General features: G+C 41.5%; 1 protein-coding gene across 9 annotated transcripts in view; it reads right to left on the minus strand.

Moving 5' to 3' along the window:
- Positions 1 to 24,382, minus strand: part of LOC134530343 (protein FAM135A) — a 110,047-nt gene that overhangs the window by 54,414 nt on the left and 31,251 nt on the right. For 7 of the 9 annotated variants that reach the window (XM_063365090.1, XM_063365087.1, XM_063365086.1 and 4 more), the window contains 4 exons: positions 11,802 to 11,941; positions 10,671 to 10,915; positions 5,134 to 5,230; positions 4,775 to 4,981 (listed from right to left, as the gene is read on the minus strand). In XM_063365090.1, the coding sequence (XP_063221160.1) occupies positions 4,775 to 4,981; positions 5,134 to 5,230; positions 10,671 to 10,915; positions 11,802 to 11,941 (689 nt within the window). Of the gene's footprint in view, positions 1 to 4,774; positions 5,011 to 5,133; positions 5,231 to 10,670; positions 10,916 to 11,801; positions 11,942 to 18,445; positions 18,736 to 24,382 lie in introns of those variants that run through there. The other 2 variants (XM_063365094.1, XM_063365095.1) reach the window with 2 other exon arrangements.

The raw sequence follows: 24,382 nt of genomic DNA on the forward strand, positions 1-24,382 counted from the left end.
TTCATGTTATGTGAATCGTCAAGTGGATATGTATATTCCTTCGTAATTTACACTGGACGAGGAACCAATTTTGATGATGAATACAAAGGCTTGCCAATGTCGTCACAAGTAGTTATGTCATTAGTGAAACCTCTTCTTGGGAAAGGTTATTGTGTCATTACTGATAATTTTTATACCTTACCACAGCTATCAGATATGTTGCTATCACATCGAACCGATTCTTATGGGACTGTGAAAACGACAAGAAAAGAAATGCCACCAGAATTGCGGAAACAAAATTGCCAAAAGGCAGTGTCATGGCTTTCCAAAGAGGGAAACTATTGGCATTGAAGTGGATGGACAAAAAACCAGTCACAATGTTGTCTACAATCCACAATTATGAAATGAAAAGTGTTACAATCTATGGACAACAGCACATAAAACCACAAGTTGTGTTAGATTACAACAGTACAATGGGAGGTGTGGACATTGTTGACCAGCGCACAACAGACTATGCAGTACCCAGGAAGAGGGGGAAAAAATACTATAAGAAGATTTTTTTCCATTTAGTGGACCTAGCAATATGGAATTCATTTTTGTTAAATTCAAAGTTGGGAGGGAAGCAGTCACATTTGGAGTACAGAGAGGCTGTTGTCAAAAATTTGATTGAACAGTTTCACAAGCCAACAATGTCGCCAGGACGAGGTAGGCCTGGAAAATCAACGAATCCACTGAGAATGACTGAACGTCACTTTCCAGCTACGATTCCGCCAACTGACAAAAAAAGCAATCCTACACGCCAGTGTGCAATGTGCAGCAGGGTGACAGATGCACGGGGGAAAAAAATACGGCGTGAAACACGGTACATGTGTGAAGACTGTGGTGTGCCACTGTGTGTAGTGCCGTGCTTCAGAGTTTATCATACAACAGCAGACATTTAGGCAGAAATTAGTTAGGCTTACAGTCAGAGTGAAATGCATTCAAGAATAACTTCACAAATGTAAATACAGACTCGTGACATTATTCAGCTACTGTATTCAAATAAACATTCTTTATTTATTGTGCTGTGAAAAAAAAAACTGAATGTCTCACATAAAAACTTTGTTTTTTGTAAAGAATGACATCCTTGACATTACAATGATTTTTTGTGTATTTGTGAATGTTCAGCTATTGCAATTAGTGTATACTGTACAAACCTTGTGAGGTAAATTTTTATACGAAGATCTATTCGGACTGACAACATTTACATATCATATGTACATATTTTGTTTTTCATGTTATTCAGGCAATTTTATAAAAGTAGATGTAATTTTGTAAAAGAAATATGGTATGTTGCAAAAGTTATTTCATTGGTTTCTATGTAAGCTTATACTATATCTGGCTAATGTTATAAATACTTTTAGTAATCTTAGTGAATATTAGCACTGACGAGTATACACGGGTTAGTAAACCAGTGTCCATTCAAAATGACATGATGGTGTGATAAACGTGACATTTTAATGTATTTTGTGTAGTATGTCCATTTGCATATTGAATAGATAAAATATATTGCTGCATAAATGTGATTTTCAGATAACTACTTTTGAGAAATAATTCTAACCATGCTGAACATTACTAATGTTGTTACAATAACTTCCAATTTGTGTTAAATGTTTTTTATCTAAATATTTATCTATTTAATTATATTCCATAAATATTTATAATGTATTTACATATATTTCAACAATGACGAGTATACTCGGGTTAGTAAAACAGTGTGCATTAAAAATTACATAATTTTGTAAAAAAATGTAAAAACGCATGTTTTACATGTGGTACGTTTATTTGCATATTAAAAACAATAGATTACTGCAAAAAAACCAAATTTAAAAAATTGTTTTTTTAGACACATATATCTAGCCATAATATATATGTTAAGGGGTTAAAAAAGGTTTTATATCACACAATTGACTTAACCTCAACAGGAACGTTGGTATACGACAAACTCACGAGGTATGCTATGTCAAATATTTAAGGAAAAAATATTATTTATTTTGAAGTGATAGTATTCGAGGTCAAGTCCTAATTGTAATCAAAAATCCGCACAAACCTAACGTTAGGGAATGTTTAACAGCTATTTAAAAGACAAATATACCTTCAAAAACCTGGGAAAATAACTGCAAAATGTAAAAATTAACAATGTTAAAAGGTTTTGTCATATTAATGTAGCTGATCATACCAACCTAAACAACTCTTTTCTTTAGTTATGATCATCTGAAGCTTCATAGAAAATGAATAGCAAATTTACTAGCTAAGTCAAATCAAATATTAAAAAGAGGTTCAATTTGATTTGCTCAATCCAAGCTTCATGCAGGCCTTCTTCATACAGGCAAACACTAAACAAACTAATTTTGAAAAACCTGTGCCATTTACATTGTGGTGACATGTTCACACGTTATTTCTTAAGAAACCCAAGACTCTCAGATTTATATACATGAATAGTTTAGAAATGAATACAATACTATTATGCATTAACTAGTAATAGAAAACAAACGGAAGTACCATAATATTTTAAACAAGAAAAATGTTATAGGTAGAAAAGTTATTAAAAGTTTCACAATATATCCGCTTTACCAAAATAACTTCAACCACTAGGAATAAAACAGAGGTGGTTTCATACTGTTACAAACGTGGGAGGCAAGGCTTTGACGGCCACTGACGTCACGCGCGCATACCTTTGGAGATTAGGGCAGCCCGGCCTCACCTCTCCCCGCCCCCTTCTTCCTTAGCCCTGTTATCCATCCCTTAGCGGTCTGGGAATCCCGCGGGCTTACTGAGATCACCATGGGAGTGGCTTGAATAACGCACCGCTGTTCTTGATGCTTCAAATGTCGTGTCGGCGCAAAATGACGCAACACGTCACAACCACTCCAGTCCATTCCCGAAAGATAGCCAATAGAGATAAAAGTGGCGACACAGACCTCTGCAGCAGTTCCAACAGGAGAATTCAGTTAAGTGTGAATTCAGTGAGTGGCACAGACGCAGAGCGACGGGACCGTACGTGTGTGACTGAGTGGTGAGAGACAGTGTGTGTGGACAGGTGCGAGATAAGGGACGGACCACTGTTTAGCCTAGCTCCAATGAGAAGTGTGAACTGTGGACTGGACAGATACTTAGTGATTTATAAACAGATGGTGTTTTAATTAGTAATGTAAATATTAGTAGCAAATAAAAATGTATAAAATTAAATGGTCTATCCTTAGGAACCAGTTTTTCCCTCTCGTAACATTATAAATAAAACAGTCTGCACGTGTCAAATGTGTGCATTAATGCAGTAAAATAAAATCTATATATAACCAACTCAAAACTTGACAGTAGCATTTTACTGCAAAATACATTTGCATAACTGTTAATTTCAAAGCTCTCTTTTTTTTTTGTACGAATTGTATGAAATTCATTATATCACAATCCTTCTTTCGTATGAAAACTAGAGTAGACAATCTTTACAGAAGCAGAGTAATATGGAGCATAACTATATCACACAGTCACTGCTGAACGTCCCACAGAAGTGAGTAAACAACAGAAATCCTAGCCAATTTAGTATACCTTGCATTAAAAAAAAAAAAAATCTTGCCAGTTGAGCTTTTTATGTGATAGCCATGTAAGAGGCTGTATAGAAATGTTGCATAATGGCTTCAGGTGTAACATAGGTACACACATCACTATGCTTAGTCACTCACAATGAAGAATTATACCAATGGTGCACAGTATTGTTTATTGCACAAGTTACTTAATAAATTAGAGCTTAACAACTTGTCGACCAGGGTCATTAGAGACAGTGAGAAATAAGGATATAAAAATGGAAGATTAATGATAATGCGGCTGTCTGCCAAGTTTCCCACTTGTGAAAAATCATGGGTTGAACCGGGCTGAGAATGTAACTGGGACTGCCTTGGAGTGGAGGGTGATCTGACTGCTCAACTGTTGTGACCCTAATGTTACCAAATGGTAGGGGTCTGCAAGTATGCTAAAAATATTCAATATTCGGCATTTTTGAATAATTTCATATTCACAAGTCAAATAATTATTTTTTATTATTTGTGAAAATAGATACAACATGAAATCATTCATAAAAAACAATTAATTAAAAAAAAAGACACATCTATGAAGCTAACAAATAATACCTGATTATGATTTAAATTTAAAATAAAGCAGTATTTTTAAGTATATAATTGGTCAGATCAACAAAATTTTCAAACTTTAAAATCTAACCGGTTTAATTGCCAAGTTTTTAAATATATTTTTTTTCATTTTACATTTCCCTAATATAGTACTATACTTATTTCTCTCTTTTCTATTTTACTGTATTTTAAATAAATTTTTCTTGGGCTCCCTGTGAAGCGTGGTAAAAAAATATTTCCCTGCAAGATAAAATTTTATGAGAAAAATATTCCACATTTATGACTAATTTGTAGGGACCGGAAAAATTCGCGGGTTCAATCACCTGTAGGATGAACTCCATTGTTCAACGTACAAACGGTCAAATGTCACCCACTCTTCGGCTGCTGTCTTGTGAGACATCCCAACGTAGCAGCCTGTGATTCGATACAGCTTTGGTCGGGTGTTTCTCATTGGCCCAGAGTCATCCAGGTTGAGTCGTGAGCCAATAGCAGAGACAGCCCTAAGATACAATTATTTTAATTTTAGCCTATCACGAAATGAATTCGCGAATTTTTCCGGTCTCTACTAATTTTATAAAATGAAGAAAAAAAAACAGAAAAAAACCGGGATTGGCACGGGCGGTGGGCAGACTCACCTTGGCCAGGTCGCTGAGGTTGCTGAAGCGCTGGAAGCAGTCGGCAGTCTCCGGCCGGAGCTGCTGCCACGACGGCAGCAGCTTGGTGTACTCCTGCAGGCGGGCCTGCAGCGTCTCGAACGAGGCCAGCAGGATGCTGCACACCTCCTGGTGCACGTGGCGCGCGTGCGCCAGCCGCGCCCCCGAGCTGACGCACTTGGTGCTGTTCTGGGCGCGCGACACAAGTGTTCCCACCACTACAGTCGCCGGCATACAATAGCATACACCTGCATGCTGGCTCATCTCAATATCACAGAATCACCAGCACATCGCAACAAGATGAGTGAATTTCTTACAGTTTCTTTATCTGCTGCACTCACCAGATTGCCAAAGAACACAGTCTCCATGGTGGACTGGGGCTGTCTGAAGTTCAACTTCTGCGACGTGCCCAACCATGGCTTAGCGCTTCGGGGCGTGCTGCAACACGTAACACACGTCTTCCATTCATTCCACTACCAAAATAAAAAAAGCTATTTATCTGGTGAAATTATAACATCAAAATAATTTTTCCAAGTTGCAACAAATGTTACAGTAAATTCTGGTTCTCTTGTTCCTGTAAATAGTAATGTAATCATATGACCTGTATTCATAGGACAAATTTTTTGGATTTGGTTTTGTTTTAAAAAAGGAAACACACATACACAAAACTTTTTATTTTATTTTAAAAAAATGACTACACGCAGTGTAATATCCTAAATCGGGAATTCTATTGTTAGACAGTCTGCCATCCAGCACCAATCAAACAGCTCATATTCTGTTGTTTTTTTATACTGGATTATGGCTGCTGACATTCACCACCAAATTGCATTTATGTGCTCACTCAGATTTTATCTTTGGAAACAATGTTGACCGCTTTTTTCTCCTGATACAACACAAAACAGATTTTGTTTAGAAGTAACACCCAAAAAGGCTACATATAGCTGTCCATGTGAAAAGCACTCAATGCTTAATGCTTTCTCTATTAATTTTTAAGATGTACAATTGTGTATTACCTTTATTTCATGTATCAGTCATGTAAGTGACAGCGTAAACCCTAAAAAGCGTAATTTTACGACTTGCTCACAAAACATCTATTCTCTACTATCCTTAAACTTAAAATTTATGTAAATTACACAATTAAACCTTCTGGCAAAAATTCTCTAAATAATGGTCAAAACTGCATCAAAATCCAATGTGTACTTTAGAAGAAGTATGCAAACAGACAGATGTGGGCATTTTTGGCACTCACATGATCAAGTTAAATATGTATCATAATGAAATAAAAATTTACCTTTTTCAAAGACTATAAAAAATTCATTTAAACAAAAATATTAAAACTGGGATTTAAAATATGTTTTGTAGTTCTTCGCAGATGCCAGAACACACAAAAAATTTTAAAACTACTGATTTAAGTTCGGAATTATATAAATATCTAGTTCATATTGTATTTTTCATAAATCCATTTTGTGAATAAACATTTTATCATTAGCAACTTTATTACTACACATAATTACTAAATATTTAACAAAAATACATCCCTCCAGGTAAATATAACCTAAAGTTGTAAATTCAAAACAATTAAAGAAATAATATTTCTATAAAAAGAAACATGTGTACGTAAAAACCTCAATTGTTTAAATTTACCTCTGCTAACACACAATGAGTCTTTTCTTTTGCATGTGTTCACACCTTTACTACAATACATTCATTCTTTGGAAACGAGAAATATATTATTCCAGAATATTTAGTTTTTTATAGTGATTGTGACATCTATAAACTGCACAGTTTGGCATTTTAACTACATATAGCACACACGATTATGCACCAACAATAACAAAGGTTTACGCAAGATGTAAATGAAATGGAAAGCAGTAACACCTTCCTTTCTTTCCAACATGGCCCCACCTCCCGGACAGGTAGCGCCAATCTCTCTGTGTTAATCTCATTAGGAACAGGTCCCCACTACCTCCAATCCTTTTCCCCCAGCGCTTTCCCACTGAACTTGGAGAATTCTCTGCTGCTCTCGAGGGTTCGGTACGTCCCAGAAGTGGCGTAACTAGAATGCCATCGTTCTCGAAGCTTTCGTGTGTCAAGTGGGGAATTCCGATGAGCGACACTTCAGAGGGTTACGAGACCTTTACAGATCAGGACTTGGCAAGTATTTAAGACGGAGGCTGGCCTGCAGCGAGTAGTGTGAGAATGACAGAGACCGGTGGCGACACAGGGACGTTTGTGTGTGTGTGTGTGATGCTGGTGGCGATGCCGGCAGATTCTCAGAGCAACGTGTGAGAGGAGTGAAGTGAAGAGGGTGAGTGACCCTTTGGTGAACAAAAGAGGATGGCAACGGCGGACCTTGTGTGCAAAGACTGGTGCATCTGGGACTGTGGTGGGTGTGTGTCAGGCGAGAGAGTAGTGCGGGGCAGTGTCTTGAGAGAGGCGAGCAGTAAGAAATGATCAGTAGGGAGAGTCACTGTCAAAGCCGAGCTCCAGTGAGGAAATTAAACTGTAGACTTAGTGAGAGAGTGATTAATTTGTGGACAGACTATATAAAAATTACAGAACTTAATGAACAGTGTACATATTAGGTAATAAATAAAACTGTATTTAATTAATTGGGCTATCCTGCCCGAAACTATTGTGCATCCTTAATGCCTAAAAAATGAAGTTACACAGTAAAATATGAATATACTACCAACCTAAACACTATGTCAGAAATGTTGATGAGAGTGGGTAAAACATTATAACGTGTGAAGTTTAGGCAAATTCAAACAAACAGATTGTCATTATTTAAAAGCAATTTTATTATTGGGATTTGAAGCCATTTGGTAATAAAATTATTTTATTGCCACAATAATAAGTCATAACTGATCCCCAAGACAGGTAAAAGTTATGGATTCATTCTGAAAAAGGCAAATATTCACACATTATAATTATAACTTGTTGTACAATTCTTGCAATTGAGCCACAATTTTTATGGAGCCAAATTAGAAAACTTTAGCTTTAGAAGTATTGAATCACAAGCAATCCAGTAACATTGCACAAATCACAAACAATAAAAAGGTAACATTTTCTCGAGTTCCCAGAGGTCTGTAGAGACTACCCATATAGTCACTGAACCCACCTAATAATCCCCGATCACCAGATTAATGATTGTATCCCAGACTCATGTGTGACATATAATTTGAAGTGGCTGGTGTTAATTGCACTTAATTACATAACCAAGTGGACATTAGCCAAAATAATTTACTCTTACCATCATGACTGTACTTTACAAGACCTACTAAAGTCTAAGACAAGTAGTTTGTCTCGAATTTAACATATCTCAAAAGTAGAACCAGTGACACCCATTTCCCAACTGTCACTTGCAAAGCAACCACACAAAGTTGTTTACAAACGCTGTTGACAGAACAACAGTGGCAGAAGGATATGTAGACCATTGCCACTACTTTTGAAAACGTCAAATTTGATACAAGTTACATGACATAAGCTACAGTCAAGAAAAGAGCAAGTAGAAACCCCACAGCAAGGGCTACCACCTACCACCTCCCTCTTTTCCTTACCAATGAATGCATTGTGCCTTTGAAAAAGCCAATTTTTTCAGCCAATAACAAACACTCCTTCAGTTCATTACAATAAATCCTTTAATCCACACTTTCTGTCATATATGGCTTTGTGGTGTTGCCTAATTATTATATATTTTAACTATGCTTATACTGACCATTGTGAAAAGATAATTTTACTTAAAGGATGATGGATCACCATAAAATAAAATCTTGAATAACATAAAAAAATTCAGCTATAAAATCTGCTTAACAATAACTATTTCATAAATTAAAATGCCACACAGTTATTTCACATGGGGAAGCATAACTTAACAGCAAAATTAAATAAGTATTCACAAAATTTTCTTATGAACTAATTATTGGTACATTGATTACTGCGTAAATTCTGGTCCAATGAAATACTTAGGACAGATCTCTTTTCTACCTCCAGACTGCATGCAGCCACAGATGTGTTTATGTGCATTCTGATTCACTCACCAGCTTTGCACATAGTGCAAGATGCTTTTCCTGAACATGCAGCAGGGAAGAAAACATAACACTATAAATGCAACACATACATCACTTAAAATGCTAACAATCACATGTGATATTCACCACACAAACATGCACCTATCACAAAATTTTCCTGCATAGTTTACATGCAGGATAAGAAACTAGATTTATCTGGACAAAGATCATGCCCCAACTCAACCACTTATCTTACCCAACATAAGTTCTTTCACATACTATGCCTTCTCTGAAAGTCTTCAAGAGAGTTTATAATAAAATTTGAAGATCTGAGGAGAACTAAACAGTTTCTGTGACAAAAACAACAGAATGGTACTGATTTTTTTTTTTTTTGGGGGGGGGGGGGGGATCAATCTACCTATAAAAAAAAACTATTTGTGTGTTCAACTTTATACATGTTAACATTTCTTCAAAGCTAAGCTATGACTACAGTTAAACCCTACCTATAGAAAATCTCAATAAAATTTCCTGCATAATAATAAGTTTTAAAAATTTAGCACTTGACCTATTAAAATGTATGTACCCTTTTAATAAGTTTTGCCAGTTAATAAGCCTCAATTTCTAAATAAAAGTTGAGAAAATTAACAGATGTATACTGTAGCTACTCCTAGTTCAACATTATCAAGAACAAACTTTACAACTAAATAAACAGGTATATCAGATAACTATAAAATTAACTGCTTAAGCCTGCAAAATAAATTTTTTCAGTGGTAAAACTTAATGTAAATCATCAAACGTAAAGTAAATGTACAACACAATCAATTCTGAACATTTACTAAAGCGATAGGTACAGGAGACCTGTATGCTTAGCATACAGGCTATGTAATAATTTAGAATGCTTTACTGATTTTCATATAACTTTGCATATTTGTTTCCTTCTGTAAGCATTCAATTAAACATTTTCAAAATAATGCTGTCCAAACTATTTCACAATAATTAGTTAATTTTATAGTAGTCATTCCTCCTCCATGACTTTTGTGTTTGAAACCGTTATATACTACCTAAATAACTCAAACAAAACTTGAGCTACATATTCTTTTTGATGCCATGTAGTATGACTGGGCAGTGTGAGCTACATAGGAAGGACCGTACCACCCAAACCATTTATGATCTCTTGACGTAGCATGCCTTGTCAGTTTTCGGTGTTGCTATCTGGACAGGTAGTGCCTCTGGAAGTTTTGATTCGACAAACTACCCGATTGCAGTGCTGATAGGTATCAAACCCAACACACACACATGATTGTGCACACACAAAAACATGCACTAAACATCAGTCACTCATTCACACAGACACGTGCCCACACACCTGCTGCACTCACTCATGCAAGCACTTGTTCGCACATGCACTCGCACACACAACACTCATCACTCACTCTGATGCACGCAAGCATGCACACACTCATGTGCAGGGGCGCAACAACTTAATTTCCAAAGGGGGGGGGGGGGGGGGGGGGGCAATATACCTTTTTATAAAGAATCATCGATCCCCCATAATGAAGCGGGGTGTCCGGGGGGGTCCTCCCCCGGGAAAATTTGTATTTCAAGGTGGAAAATGGTGCTATTTAAGCAGTTTTATCATCTAAAAATTGATTACACAGCACTTTCTTTGCCCCTGTTTGCCCCCACTTCAAGGTTTCAGAGGGGGGGGGGGGGGGGGCAAAAACTTCCCCCCCCCCCCCCCCCCCCCCCCCGTTGTTGCGCCCCTGCTCATGTGCACTTGCAATCAGGCAACTCATGTTCAGACCGGTGCACGTGTGCAACCAGGCACTCGATGCGCCCGAGGCAGGAGGCGGGTGCAGAGTGCTCACTTGATGTAGGGCTGGTGCAGGGCCACGAGGCTGGCGTGGATGGTGAGCGTGACGGCCGCCAGGTGGAAGTAGTCGAACAGCACGGGCAGGTGGTAGTGCAGGCCCTTGGTGGGCGAGAAGTGCAGCTGCAGCAGCCGGCTCGACACGCACGCTATGCTGCTGTGCTGCTCCGGCCCAAAGCTCTGGTCCGTGAACCACAGCTCCACCAGCAGGGAGAAGTCTGCTCGCTCCAGGGTGTCCTCTATCTGAGCAACCACACCGCCACCTCCTCCAAATACACCACAAACCTGCACTGCATAGCATTGTCGTCACTGGCCAAAACTGAACTGAACAACATGTTTGAAAGAAAGCCAAGCATCTTAAGCCATGATTTACACAGACCACACACAAAGCAGCGTAAGCAATACTTTCTTGATTGGAAATTCTTCTCTATATGTACCAGGCTATATCATTATAATTATGTATTTAACTTTGTGGTGACCAGGATATTTGTTTGGTTTATGGAAAACTTTCACTGCCGGGATGACACTACTTACTTCAAAACCTAATGGTGTTATTGACAAATTGAAATCCTGCTGCTTAACATTACTACCGTATCTTAATCATACTTACAAAAGTAGGCTTTTTTCGTGGCAAAACAGTCCATAATTCAAGTCACACTGATACTGTATCATAAGGGTCAGGTGAAACTAAACAATGTGTACATAAATTTGGGACCTTTTAGCTGAACCAAAAGTACTAGCACAAGTGTTTTTTTTTATAATAGGTCATTGGATATTTGCTGTTGTGTTGGAAAATTAATCAAAATATTTATGAAAAATAAGATATTAATAAACCCACAAAATGTGTAACTTTACAATTAAATAAAATATTACACATTAAAAGAATAGTAATAATTTTGTGAGAATTGTAAATTAAGAAAACTTTTCAAATGTGAATGTTTTGGTATCACATAAGAATGATTTTAAAAACTGAAAGAAAATTCTTAAAAATCAATGCAAAATAAATATCAAAAATATTTCTCAATTAATAAAGCGGATTATGTGGATAGTAATAAAAACACTAAAGCTTCCATTGTTACCTATGTCAACCCAGCATGCGAAAAGTCTAGCTTATTCACTAACACGGTACCTTGTGACTATCCACTAGAATGTGGGCACGGAACATAATTACATCATCCAGTAGTATTTCTTCATTGCGGTATAAAATCTGGAAAGTCTTGCTCACACCCGTGCCATTAACAACGCATGCAGGAAACACCAACTCGGTCCCTGTGACACGCCATTAACCAACAAGTTTCAACCAAACACTCTCCTATAAAACATTATTAACCACTCACCAACACTCACTGTTAACTTGTAGGTAAAAATTATACAAATTCGCAACATTATAAGTTCTAATCAACCATACTTGGCTCAAAGACTAGACCACAAACCTCCAATCACACATTTAAAGCCCTCACAGGCTGGGAACTTAAACAACAAGAATTTTCGTGAGGTAGTGCAATAGGCACTTTTTTTTTGCCAAGGATTAGTTTTGAGTACTCCCAGTTCCTGTCATTATTTTGCTGCAACTCCATCCCAATTTAACACTTCAGTAATACTTCAGGTCTATGTTATCTTTAAAAGATTTGTGCAATGGGAGTGCATGACTTGATGTAAGTTTTTGGACATACGCCATTGCTAAGAACTTTTTCTGTTGAAGAAAAACTAATAAATAAAATAAATAAATAAAAATAAAAATACTCAAAAAAAAGATACAAAAAACACACAAAATTAAGCAAACAATTGCTGTTGTCAACAAGGATATGAACACCACAAAATATTCCGAAACAGGAATATGGTCAGCAAACAAAGAAAAAACAAAGAAAAATGTACTAAGAGAACGAAAAAATCCCCACAAATGATGACAACACAAAAATATTGAAACCCAAAATAATTCAGCACAACAGTTGAAGCGAGACAAAAAACATGACAAAACGAAAAAACAAACAAATACAATAGTTTTACCTAAACAGAAACAAGCGACGTTTCGGGAACTGCTATCTGCTCCCGTCCTCAGGCAGAGACGCACATGGTACGGAAACACAGGTGCGACTGAGAAGGGGCTGCCGCCGTTTCCTCATATGCTCGGCCGGGAGCGTGTGACAGCGATACCGGGAACTATTACGTTCCCATAACTCGCTATGTGGTCGCCAATATAAATAGTGCAACCCCGTCACTTTGATCGAATCATTGGAAACGTCGGCGGGGCGCGATGTGTGTGATTTTAAGATTAAAGGTGGCTCACGGTCCAGAAGAAGTAAAATAGCTGTCGCATGTTGCTTGGCTCTATTTTTAATAGTGTAGGTGTCAGGCGGGGGGAGGTCACCCTTTCCCCTCAGTTAGTTGGCTAACTGATGCATGAGAGTGTCGTGATGTCTGTATTTAGAGGCGTGTGGAGTGTGCGCAAAAATGGCCTAATTAATTTCGTTGTGTGAGTGTAGTGTATAGCTCCAAGGCCGCACATACCCGGCTGACCAAGCAGGCATATCATCGTGTAAGTTTACCGATGTGTAGGAGAAATTACATAGATTAGTAAACACCTGGCCGCCTTAAGGACCGAACTATTGCGTTCCAGTATAGTTCGGTCAAAGTTAGGCTAAACCAGTATTGCTGTAGTTAGCCCCCAGGCTGTTGTCGTCTAAACCTGAAAAATAGAGAGTGAAATTAGTAAATGAATGTCATCCTATTCTATTATTGTTCGAGCAGAGAGATGCCCTCGTCCAGTTTTTTTTTTTTTTTTTGTCGCAATTCAAAAACCCATGCCTTCCGAAACGCGGCCGGCACTGGAGGTGAAGCCTGCCAGGCGGGTCTCGCCCTTCAGGCATACGGAGTCAGCCCTAACACACAGGCAGTGGACCGCTGCATGGGTCAAAACCTACACCTGCATGCTTCGGACCATTTCGAATTAGCAAGAAAATGAAAGTTACATTAATGAATTAATTAATAATGGCTGGGGAAAACAACTAGCAAGGACTAGTGGAGGAGGTGGGGGAAGGAAAGATTTGGTAATTAAAGGAATTTGGGCCTGCGGTCGAGTTGTCGCTGGTTTATAATTAGAGCCCCGCTGGGTCAAAGGTAGTGTTGACGCAATAAAATAGAGCCCCGCTGGGCCAAAAGTAGTGTTGACGCAATATTTACGAGTCCTGGGCATGTCAATCATTGGCTAGTCCAATGTTGATTATTTGCACCGCAGGACGTAGACAGGCACATCGGGGCCAGAGAGAAACGTCTGCTATGTTTGCTAAGTTGCCCTGCGTACATGGGATGTGTGGATTCTAGTATAACCTGGCTTAGGCAAGTCGCGGTTTTTTAAACTGTCGCTGTGCAGCTGGGTCGTAGTCCGGAAGTGAATTCATATAAGTATTGGCATGTTCAGGGAGCTGGCCATAAAAAGACCTGTTTTGCCGTTTTATATATTCCTCTACATATTCTACTTTGAGTAGCTGGTGTACTTCTAGTGTGCTGGTGTACCAGCCGCAATCTGCAATGGCTCTAAGAAATTTATTTTGAGTGACCTGTACTTTATCGATATGGCATTTTGCTGCATAGCCCCAGATTTCGCAAGCATATAATAATTGAGGGCGAACTATTTGTAAATACAGCTGTAATTTTTTCTTTCTAGGAAATTGGGGGGCCTTAAACATTGAGTATAGGCTGCGCAAAGTGCCTCGCGCAAACTGTGTCACCTTAGTGGTGTGAACTTTCCAGGTGAGCCTGGTATCTAGAGTTAAACCTAAATATCTAGCCGATTTAACAAATGGTATGGCTTGATTAAAAATTTTTAATTCGCGGTCGGGGGCGGTGTATTTTTTTGTTAAAATTAAAGTTGTGGACTTGGCTCCATTTATTTTAATGCGCCAGCGAGTGTACCATTGTTCGAGTGAGGTAAGCTGCCTCTGAACTTTGGTTAAAGCAAACTTCAAATTCGGGGATTGATATATTATTGCAGTGTCGTCTGCATATAATTGCACGTGGGCATGTTCCCGCGGGATGTCGGCTGTGTAAACATTATAGAAAAAGGGTGAGAGTGGGGACCCCTGCGGCACACCTGCTGTCAGCTCCCGAGTGGATGATTTCGCCCCCTCTATTGATACAAAAAATTTTCGACGCCATAAATAGTGGGCCACCAGATGAATATACGTGTCTGGAAAGTTAAATGTAATTAATTTTTGAATTAAGCCAGGTATCCAAACTTTGTCGAAAGCTTTTTCCGCGTCTAGCATCGTTGCGACAGTAAATTTCGCTCGTGAGTTAAAACCGTCAGTGGCCTTTTCAATGAGCTTAATTAGGGGGTGAGAGGTAGAGTGGCCCCTTCTAAAACCAAATTGGTTATCTGGAATGACTTCGTGTTCGTCCGAATGGTGTTGAAGTCGTTTGAGTAAAATTTTTTCGAAAATTTTACTCATGCTATTTAGGAGGCTAATAGGTCGCCTGTTTTGTGGTAGTGACGCATTTTTTTTCCCGGTTTCGGAATGGTGATAACTTTAGCTAGTTTCCATGACGCTGGGTAGGATTTAAGAATAAAAATAGCATTTATTATTTTAAGAAAGTATTGTATAGCCTGAAATGATAATTTCTTTAAAGTATCAAAATTTATTCCGTCAGGTCCGCCTGCTTTATTTTTTGGTCGCGAGTGAATAGCTTCTAAGAGCTCTTTAATTGTTACGAGTTCCGGCTCGGCTTGTGGAACGATTTGTAAATAGTTATTAACAGCTACTGTCGTGGTCCTAGTAAACTGAGGCTCGTTTATGTCCTCGTTTGGTGAAAATTGTTTTTCAAAAATGTCTGCTATAGCATTTGCTTTATCTATCGCGTCATATTAATGCCCGCGTTTGTAACAATGGCCGGTGTGGAGATAAATTTATTTTTCCCTCGTAAATTGCGTGTGAGCCGCCACATTTGCCGAGGTTGAGTTGCGCACTCTGTTATTAAGTTTCCGTATTTTTCTATTTTTAAATCTTTAAGTTTTCGCGAGACTTGAGCTTTAAGGCGATTGTATTCAGTCCTAGCTTGCGGTGTTCTCGTTCGTTGATAAGTGTTGCGCGCCTGCCGTTTTAAAACGATTAGCATGTCTACATCTGGGTAATTTATTCGCGTAAATTCTCTTTTATTCACGATTTTCGTGTGTTTTTTGCGCACGTCTGTAATTGTATCGGTGAAAAGTTTTACGTGAGTTTCGAGCTCATCTGCTGTGTCTATCGCTGGAGTTTCTGTAAAAGTTAATTCCAGGTCTTCGCGAAATTTGTCCCAGTCGGGAATACCAAAAGTGCGGCTAAATATCGCTGCGCAAAATTGAGCATTAAAAGTTAATTGAATAAGTACCGGAAAATGGTCTGAGTCAAGCTCATCTAATTTTTCTGAAATAACCTGCGCACCTGGTATGTTTGTAAGAGCTATATCTAATATGTCAGGCATGCCACCATTCGTTGGATAGCAAGTTGGCGAGCCTGGAGCAAAATTTCGTAATTATTTGCTACCGAATGATCTAATAATTTTCTGCCTGCTGGGTTAGTATTTTTGCATCCCCAGTCTTCGTTTTTGCTGTTTAAATCGCCTGCGATGAAAAAGTGTTGCTGTGGATTAATTAATTTATTTAAATCCCTAGAAAGTAGTGGCTTATCTGGGGGTTTATATACTGCCGACATGCAGACATGCGCATTTTTATTACGAATATTTATGCTGGTGGCCTCTAGGTGCTCTAAGCCAGTTATTTCTATCGGATGGTGATGAATCCCGTGTTTAATTAATATGGCTGTGCCGCCCCCACGAGTGGCGCGGTCAGTGCGGTAAGTGGTGTAACCACAAATATTAAATCGATGATGCGGTGATAGGTGAGTCTCGGTAATGAATGCCACATCAATCCCATATATTACAAGGCACTGTTCCAACTCGTACGACCGAAGGCGGAGACCACATGCATTAAAGTATAGGAGTTGTAGTGTTTTCCCCATGTTTACTGCCATTTACTGGAGCACTGTCGCGAGTGCTTCCAATAGAATGGTTTGGCGGTATTTAATGCTCTCGGTGGAGCGGATGCGTGCGTAATACGGTTCGAGTGCCTTTACTAAATTCCAATAATCGCACATGCGCAAGATCTCTGCGAGTTCCGCGAGGCTAGTGATATTATTTGGCTGTGCTTCTGGCGCGGTTTCTGTTCTATGCTGCTGGCTCTTCTCGACGCGAGCCTGCACGATTTCCGTTGCCGTGCGCCGTGGTGCGCTTACGCCTGACGTAGCTGCCGCGTATGACGTGGAAGCTACTGCCTGTGTTTGATTTATGCCCGGTTGGCTGGCCTGCTCGCTGGGCCGTGCGTTTCGCGGACTGCGCTCTGTTGTTGTTGTTGTTGCCCGGTGCACGTGTTCCCTGGTGGACGCGGGGGGAGGGGGGAAACTTTCCCGCGTCGGTGCGGCCGGCTGTGCTCGCGAGGCTGTGCGCGCAGCTTTCTGTGCTGCCTGTTCCGCGGCGGCCTGTCTCCGCGACTCTACGATCTTCAAAAACGCGGGGCACTGTCGCCAGGCCGCGGTGTGGCCTGTCTCTTTACAGTTCGAGCACACCTTTGGTGCCTCCTCTGGGACTGGGCATTCGCTGCGGGGATGCGAACCCGCGCACCTGATGCATTTAGGTACTTCTGAACAGTTTCCGGTGGTGTGTCCGAAGGAACTACACCTCTTACAGAGCGGGACGTCTTCCGCGCGAGTCGTGTACCGCTCAATCTTTATACCACTTGTGTAGTATAGTTGTTTGACGGCGTAGATGTCGTGCGCGCTAGGTGCCACGCACACCACGAATGACGGTGTTGGCTCGAAAAACTCTTGCCCTGAGTTGCGGTCTGTTAGCCGCCGACTGAGCTGTTTGATGAAATTTACTTTAAACCCGAGCGCGGTGAGCTCCTCAGAAATCGCATCAACCGGCGTGAATTTACTCAAATTCTTTATCACTACTTTTTCCCCTCGCTCGCTGGGCTGGGAGAAAGTGTGGAAAGGCACATCGTTTGCCTTAAACCAAGCGGTCGCTTTGTCTTGGTCCAATTTGCCATCAAAAGTTATGCGCACTTCTTGACGCTTCGTCAGCGTCATTCGGTTTTTGATGCCGAGTCGCGCGAAGGCAGGGCCCAAGCTGCCGATTGCCTGACTGTTGCGGATTACGAATGGTACGCGTTTGTAGCGCGGAGCCTCGTCAGTCGGTGTCCGTTGTTGCGGTGTCGGTACCGCTTGTGACGCATCGCTATTACGCCTGCGTTGTCTACGCTCAACAGTGGTGAAGCCACTGTTGTCGTCCTCGGTTGTGGTGGGCTGGAGCCCTGACGGTTTTTTAGACTGAACAGAGTGTTCAGTCTCTGAGTCGCTGCCCTCATGCATGCGCTTCGTCGCGGTGCCGACCTCCATCTCCTCGTCGCTACTACTCATCGCAAGTAGGTGCCCCGCCTTGAAAAAAGCAGGCGTATCGTCCGACCTAACTAGCGTGGTATTCCTATCTGTTCGCCGCGTCCTAACTAGCTAACGACCTAGCACCTTACGCACTGGCCACTGACCTGAGCTTCCTTTTTAGGAACGCCAGGCTAGGCAAAGAGAGAGGCTGACCCTTCTCCGACCAGCACGCGGTAAAGAATGAGAAGGGGCTGGAAAATGAGGGTATTTATCAGAGAAAGGGCTACATCTTGCTCAGCCAATGACAGACGAGCTGTCTCCCCATTGGCTGTGCACCATGTAGTTAAATACCTTAACTAAATACCTTAATTTTGCATCCAACATCTCGCACCAGGCAGTGGTGCAGAGAGGACAGCCTCTCTAAGGCCTAGCTTCGCTGTTCATATCAGTGTTTGTCAGCCACCACTGCTTCAGGTATTAGGCGACCCGGCGGGTCGGATAGCCCGCGAATCGGAACCGCGACAGGGACAGGGATCATGGCGAGTACGAGTACAACAACACACGAACAGGCCATGGAAACCCAACAGGCTAACGCCAAACGCGAACGCGCTGACGATGAGATCGACTTCCAACAGGTCTCGGGTAAAAAGGCCTTGAGGGGAAACCGGAGCACATCACTCGGTAGGCGTCGGGAGACGGTACTGGCGAACAGTGAGGACGCGCGGATTTCGAGGCGCGGCTCCGCACAACAACACACAGCAGCGACATCCGCAATCCCGCTGCAGAACAGCTACGGCGTGCTGGCAAATTTGCCTGCCGACACACAACCACAGACAAGTGCACAACCACAGACCACAACCGCGGCCGGCACACGGTACAGGGGTGTACCGATAATGGTCAGGGAAGTTGCGAAGCTCAAGGAGATCGCAACTTTCCTGAACACACACAGAATCGCGTTCAGGAACACGATCACGCGCAGGAGAGAGCTGCGACTGACATTTGAGAACAGAGAGGGCTACTCTCAAGCTCTCTCATACCTGAAAGGCCACAACATCTACCACCACACGTTTGCGCATCCCGACGAGCGCAACACAAAGGTCGTTATTAAGGGATTGTACCCGGAGGTCGTCGAGGCCGACATTGCCGCGGAACTGACGGAGAAGGGATTCGTAGTTCATGACGTGCGTAATTTCGAAGTCACCCGGTCAGACGCCACAGGGCAGCAACAACGATTTAGGTCGGGAACTTTCTGCGCGACAGTCGCGGCCTCTGACGTCAACATTCTCGCCGTTCGTACACATCACTATACGACAGTGACTATTCAAAAATACCAGGCCCGCCCACAAGACATCGCCCAGTGCAAGCGCTGTGGTGAATTTGATCACACCCACACTCGCTGCAGTAAGCCACCGCGATGCGTCAGGTGTGGCGAAAATCACACCCGAAAGGACTGCCCGAAAGCTGACGACGCAGATAAATTCTGCTTTAACTGTAAAGTGCGGGGACACACTGCAGCATGGAAGCAGTGTCCAGTATTTTTGAAAATGGTCACGAGTAGGTCACAGCGACAATCCGTGCAGACACAGGCGCAGACAAAACAACAACCGCCAGCCACGCACAGCCAGGTGGAGTTCCCCCCCACCCGCCCCGCTCACGCACAGCCGCGCGCCCAGGTGGTCAACAAGCCACAGACACAGCCGCAAACAACAACCACCGAGCTGACACGATCGGAGCGTAAATATTCGCAAGCCGTGAAGGAACCACGCACCACACACACTCCAGCGCAGAACAGAGTAGAAGGTAACACCATCGGTGATCTATTCGAGCTGGCAGAGATTCTGAAACTCTGCAATTTCTCACAGCTCATTGCTACACTCTCGCCACACTACGCCGCCATCCGAGCTGAAACAGACGCATCGAAGCGACAGATGATCTTACTATCCGCAATCCTGAATCTCGCTACACCTTAAAATGGCACAGAACCCGGGGAAGCTTTTACAGGTCCTAATTTTCAATGCACACGGCCTCCAAAATAAAATATATGAACTGGAACAGTTACTTTTTGTATACGGAATCGATGTCGCTTTCATCTCTGAAACTTTTCTAAAACCACACATGCGAGCGTACATATGCGGCTACACAATATACAGAACAGACCGCCCCGCACTCCACGGCGGCGGTACAGCCATACTAATAAAACACGGAATTCACCACCACCCGATAACAATAAATGGACTACAACACATTGAGGCCACCAGCATAAACGTCCGTAATAATAATTCGCATGTTTGCATGTCCGCGGTATACAAGACGCCACAAGACCCACTCACACCACAGGACCTCAATAAATTAATGGAAGTCGAAGATCAATTTTTTATAGCAGGAGACTTAAACAGCAAACACACTGACTGGGGCTGCACCCAAACAAACGCCAACGGGAACATTCTACACGGCCACGCGGTTGCAGGAAACTACATCATTATTGCGCCTGACTCCCCGACATGCTATCCAGTAAATGGTGGCACCCCAGAAATTTTAGACATAGCCCTAACCAACATTCCAAACGCTCAGATAAATACAGAAACCTTAGATGAACTAAACTCCGATCATTTACCGGTGCTAACACAAATAACTTTTAATGCTACATCCAACATACAACTCTTTAATAATAAACTAAAGATTACAGATTGGGACGGGTTTAAGATAGAACTTATAGACACCCTAAATCAGCCCCCCGAAATAAATTCACCCGAGGAAATAAATCCACACGTAAAACTTTTCACGGACACAGTAAAAAATGCCATTAAAAAACACTCTCGCTTTGAAACAAAAAGGCAGTTCACTCGAACACACTACCCCGATCTGGATTATTACATTTCTCTTAGGCGGCAAGCCAGAAACAGAGCACAAAGGCTCCGCACAACAGAAGCCAGAAACGAATACAACAGACTGAATAATCTCGTACAGCGCAAATTAAAACAGGAAAAAATAAATCAATTCGGAAACTTAATAAACGAAGTAGCCACAAAACCGCAGGAAATGTGGAAACTATCTCGCAGGCTCCGCGGCAACAAAAAATTTATTTCAACCCCAGCTATTATAACAGCCACCGGGGCTAAATACATCGCAGAAGACAAGGCCAACGCAGTCGCAGACCTACTGGAGAAACAATTCTCCCCGAACACAGACGTAAATGACAGAAACTTCACTTTAACAACAACACAGGCGGTAAATAACTTTTTACAAACAGGCACGCAGTCTGTTCCTGAACCCATAACGTTAAGGGAACTTTTAAAGCTAATTAAAGCCAGTCCGAACAACAAATCAGGCGGCACGGACGCAATAAATTACGAAACACTTAAAAAACTCCCTCTAGAGGCACTCGAATATTTACTGGCGATATTCAACGCAATACTAACACACAAAACTTACCCCGATTCCTGGAAACTTGCAAAAATAATCACAATTCCTAAACCAGGGAAAAACCCAGCCATCCCAGAAAACAGGCGACCTATAAGTCTTCTAAACAGTATGAGTAAAATTTTTGAAAAAGCCTTACTCTCGCGCCTTCAAACACACGCAGAGGAACACGACGTGATTCCAGACATTCAGTTTGGTTTCAGGAAAGGTCACTCAACAATCCACCCCTTAATTAAAATCGTTGAAGATGCTACCGACGGATTTAATAACCCATCTAAAGCCTACACAGTAATGACAATGCTCGACGCAGAAAAAGCATTCGACAAAGTCTGGATTCCGGGTCTTATTCAAAAATTAATAAACTTCAATTTTCCAGACACATATATATACCTGGTGGCCCACTATCTATGGCGTCGTAACTTTTATGTTGCTCTGGACGGGGCTAAATCGACTACTCGCGAACTTACAGCTGGAGTGCCACAAGGCTCCCCACTCTCTCCTTTCTTCTATAATATTTACACAGCCGACATACCGCATGCAAACGCCTACGTACAGATGTATGCGGATGATACAGCCATAATTAAACAATCTGGTAACCTAAGATATGCCATGGTATGCGTCCAAAGGCAGCTAACTGCACTTGAGCAATACTACACTCGGTGGCGAATTAAAATTAATGCAGCTAAATCAACCACGCTTGTAATTTCAAAACGTAGAGGCAGACCAGACAGGGAACTAGAAATTTTTCACCAACCTATTCCTAATGTTTCACAGACAAAATATCTAGGACTCACGCTAGACAGGACATTACTATGGAGCAAACACATTACTCGAGCAACAAACATTGCAACAGGATCCTTAAGAAGCCTGTACCCAATGTTAAAAGCACCTAATTTACCACGCAGGAAAAAACTCCAACTTTACACTCAAATTGTACGCCCGCAGTTGCTATATGGTTGCGAGGTCTGGGGCTATGCTGCAAATCACCATATAAATCGGCTACAAGTTAAACAGAATAATTTCCTAAGGGCCATTTTAGACTGTAACAGATTTACGAGTAACGAAACTATTCACAACGCACTTAAAATTCCGTACATCCGCGAAATAATATCAAAGAATAATAATAAAATGTACCTAAATTTACCACAGCACGAAAACGCACTGATAAATTCAATAGCGATTTACGACCCGTCCGAGCAACGAAAACATAAAAAACCTCGATTAAATTAAAACAATAATTATTACAAAACAAAAGCGACATGGATTCAGTTTTTAAAAAAAGTCTTCAATAAATTTTAAATTACATAAAATAGCTCTCCGAACACCTCGTGCGGGGGCTTTCGGGGCCCCGGCCAATCACAGGCCTAGAAGCTCTCTGATTGGTCGGGGCGCTGGGGGCCCCCAAACAAAACTGTTTTTTCTCCCGACACCAAGGCAGTCGCATTCCAGCTCCGGGCGTGTTCACACCGCGCAGAGCCTACAGTTTAAAGTTTAAAGTTTACACGGCCTATACAATTCAAAATGGTCCGAAGCACGCAGGTGTAGGTTTTGGCTCCCGGGAGATTCACTGCCTGTGTTGTTAGGGCTGACTCCCTATGCCTGAAGGGCGAGACCCGCCTGGCAGGCTTCACCTCCAGTGCCGGCCGCGTTTCGGAAAGGCATGGGATTTTGAATTGTGAAACAATTATAATTTCTATATATAATAACAACAATAAAAATAAATAAATACAAGCTACAAAATAACTTCAGCATCATTAACTCCACTTCTTTCGATTCAAAATGGTCCAAAGCACGCAGGTATGTGCGGCCCCCTCGGGTTCACTGCCTGTGATGTTAGGGCTGACTCCTTATGTCTGAAGGGCGCGGTCCGCCTGGTAGGTTTCACCTCCAATGCCGGCCGCGTTTCGGAAAGGCGGGGGATTTTGAATCATAACAATAAAATACACTTCTAGCTCACCACTTAATAATAGCAAATTAAATTTCTTACATTCTCTGCATTTTTCTCTCTCCTAGCTAATTCAAAATGGTCCGAAGCACGCAGGTGTAGGTTTTGGCTCCCGGGAGATTCACTGCCTGTGTTGTTAGGGCTGACTCCCTATGTCTGAAGGGCGAGACCCGCCTGGCAGGCTTCACCTCCAGTGCCGGCCGCGTTTCGGAAAGGCATGGGATTTTGAATTAAAAAAGCTAGTTCCGTAAATCCATCATCACCTAATTAATTTTCCCTTCCCCGGGGTACGTAACATTTTACAGCCACACCACTACAACACGCGCGACAATCCACACACATGTCGTAGCACCTTGTCAAGGCAGAATCATGCAGGTGAACTGGCAGAGGGAGCTGCCCCAGCCCTCGCTGGGGATCCGGGCCGAGAGGCATGCATGCCTGTCAGGGCAGGGCTCTGGGGGCTTGTACAGTAGCTTTAAGTCTAGATTTAAAAATAAAAAATAAAAAAATAAAAAAAAATTTATAAAATAATAAAATAAAAAATATATATAAAAATTAAAAACAAAAAAAAAATTAAATAAATTAAAAAAAAAAAATACTGGACGAGGGCATCTCTCTGCTCGAACAATAATAGAATAGGACGACCTTCATTTATTAATTTCACTTTCTATTTTTCAGGTTTAGAAGACAACAGCCAGGGGGCTAGCTACAGCAATACTGGTTTAGCCTAACTTTGACCGAACTATATTGGAACGCAATAGTTCGGTCCTTAAGGCGGCCAGGTGTTTACTAATCTATGTAATTTCTTTTACCGTATCACCAACACGACCACACGATGATATGCCTGTGTGAAGTGACGGCCTGAACTACCTTGTTACATGCAATAATGGGCTAACTACCCTAGCATGTTTCTGTGTTCCCAGGGGTTCGTAGGAG

Source organism: Bacillus rossius, chromosome 3 (genome assembly GCF_032445375.1).
Source record: "Bacillus rossius redtenbacheri isolate Brsri chromosome 3, Brsri_v3, whole genome shotgun sequence".
Lineage (NCBI taxonomy): Eukaryota > Metazoa > Arthropoda > Insecta > Phasmatodea > Bacillidae > Bacillus > Bacillus rossius.